The 1,586-nt window shown below is 39.0% G+C and overlaps 1 protein-coding gene across 1 annotated transcript in view; it reads left to right on the top strand.

Moving 5' to 3' along the window:
* Positions 1-1,586, top strand: part of LOC107589892 (histone deacetylase complex subunit SAP130-like) — a 33,975-nt gene that overhangs the window by 19,174 nt on the left and 13,215 nt on the right. The window contains exon 4 of the mRNA XM_016278467.1: positions 390-477. Within this exon, the coding sequence (XP_016133953.1) occupies positions 390-477 (88 nt within the window). The remainder of the gene's footprint in view (positions 1-389; positions 478-1,586) is intronic.

Genomic DNA, 1,586 nt, shown 5'->3' with positions numbered 1-1,586 from the left:
AAGATGAGTTAAATTGATTTCACACGATTCATAGTTATTCTGGAGTGCTCCACACAATGGTTATTTTTTCAAAGCATCACACTCACAGATAAACCCAAATGGAGTTTTGTCACTTGCATTGTGTCCATTTTCTCAGTGTGGACGTCCTTTGTCCACATGTGTGCATTCAGTAGACAATGTTCTGCATTCGAGTATGCATATGTTTGTCTCTTTCTGGTGTCATGTGCATAGAGTCTGTCTTTGTGCATTTCTCATTTCTTGTTTTCCATCTCGGTGATAAGACTGCTGTCCACAGTCTCTGAAGACAGTTTGATTTCTTTTTCTCTTTTCCATTGTCCATTCATTTCTATTTGGAAAAGTCCTTCTAGCTGTTGTTGCAGTTTGTGAAGTTCTTTTTCTTCTGGAAGTCCCCTGGCTCCACTGGTTTTGCTGGCCTTCTTGTCCTTTCCGATGACCGGATCATCTTTCTCCAGGAGGGTACACATTTCAAACAAACATCTCGATGCTTATACCTGAAACGAGATCAAGAAGAGGTTTCCCTCCCTTTCCCCCACAAGAATCTTTTCACATTCAAAACCAAAGCTACAGAAATTGAATCACAGAACGCAATTCAATCATTTCTCATTAATTAAATTTAAATATTAATGCCATTAACACATTTCCCAAATATGATAAAGAATCACCCCCTTTTGATAGTAAACATATTTTCTCAAATATAATACTATCATAAAACTTTTCCTACAATTCACATCAGCATCTGCTTGTGACTGAGCTACAGTCATGTTGTTCATGCAGTGCTGTGTCTGGCAAGGTGTGAATGGCTTCTTCCTTATTTCCTTTCAACAGTGCCAACTGGGTTTCTAAACTGCCTATCTTCTTAAGCAAATCACGATAGCTCATCCTTCTTTTGTGTGAAAAGTGACACTGTCTTGCCTTGTGTCCCAAACTTCCACATGAAAACATTATCTCCTGCCGAATACAGCAACTGGATGTCTAGATTCTGCAGCTTTCATTTGACTTCTTGCATTGAAATGCTGTGTCATTTTGGAAATGATTTGCTCGTATGGTGTATTTACATCTACATGCAGAGCAATGGCTTCTCAAATGTGTGAACTACTTTGTGCAATTAATGCAGACTTAAACATTATATTTTGTTTAGTTGCATTGGGCAAACCACTGTAACAGATAAACATTTCCCACAACCTGGATGCAAATGCTAGAGGGTGTTCTCCAATTTCCATTGTCAGCTCAGTTATCTTTCTCAAGTTAACCAAATTAGTCCCAGCAAGTCTAAGTACAGCTTCTCTCCTTGCACCTTTGTCTGCTCTTTTGTCACGAACTCCCTGTGAGAGAGCACTGGTTAATAAGCGTGGTATGCAAATCATAAGAAGTCTACAAGCATCTTCGTCTGACACACTATAAACCTCCACTACCTTCTCCAGTTTTGACAAAAACTCTACTGGATCCATGTTATCAGGCTCAAAAGAACCCACTGCTGTAATAAGACTTTGAAAGTCCATAAAAGACAGTTGTCTAACAGCTTGGCCATTTTAATTTCTTTGATCAAGAACCCTCTCATTTCCAGT

This window comes from Sinocyclocheilus grahami, unplaced genomic scaffold (assembly GCF_001515645.1).
Source record: "Sinocyclocheilus grahami isolate Dianchi unplaced genomic scaffold, SAMN03320097.WGS_v1.1 scaffold121.1, whole genome shotgun sequence".
In the NCBI taxonomy this organism is placed as follows: Eukaryota; Metazoa; Chordata; class Actinopteri; order Cypriniformes; family Cyprinidae; genus Sinocyclocheilus; species Sinocyclocheilus grahami.
Note: the sequence above shows the minus strand (reverse complement) of the source record. Positions and strands in the feature narration are given on the sequence as shown.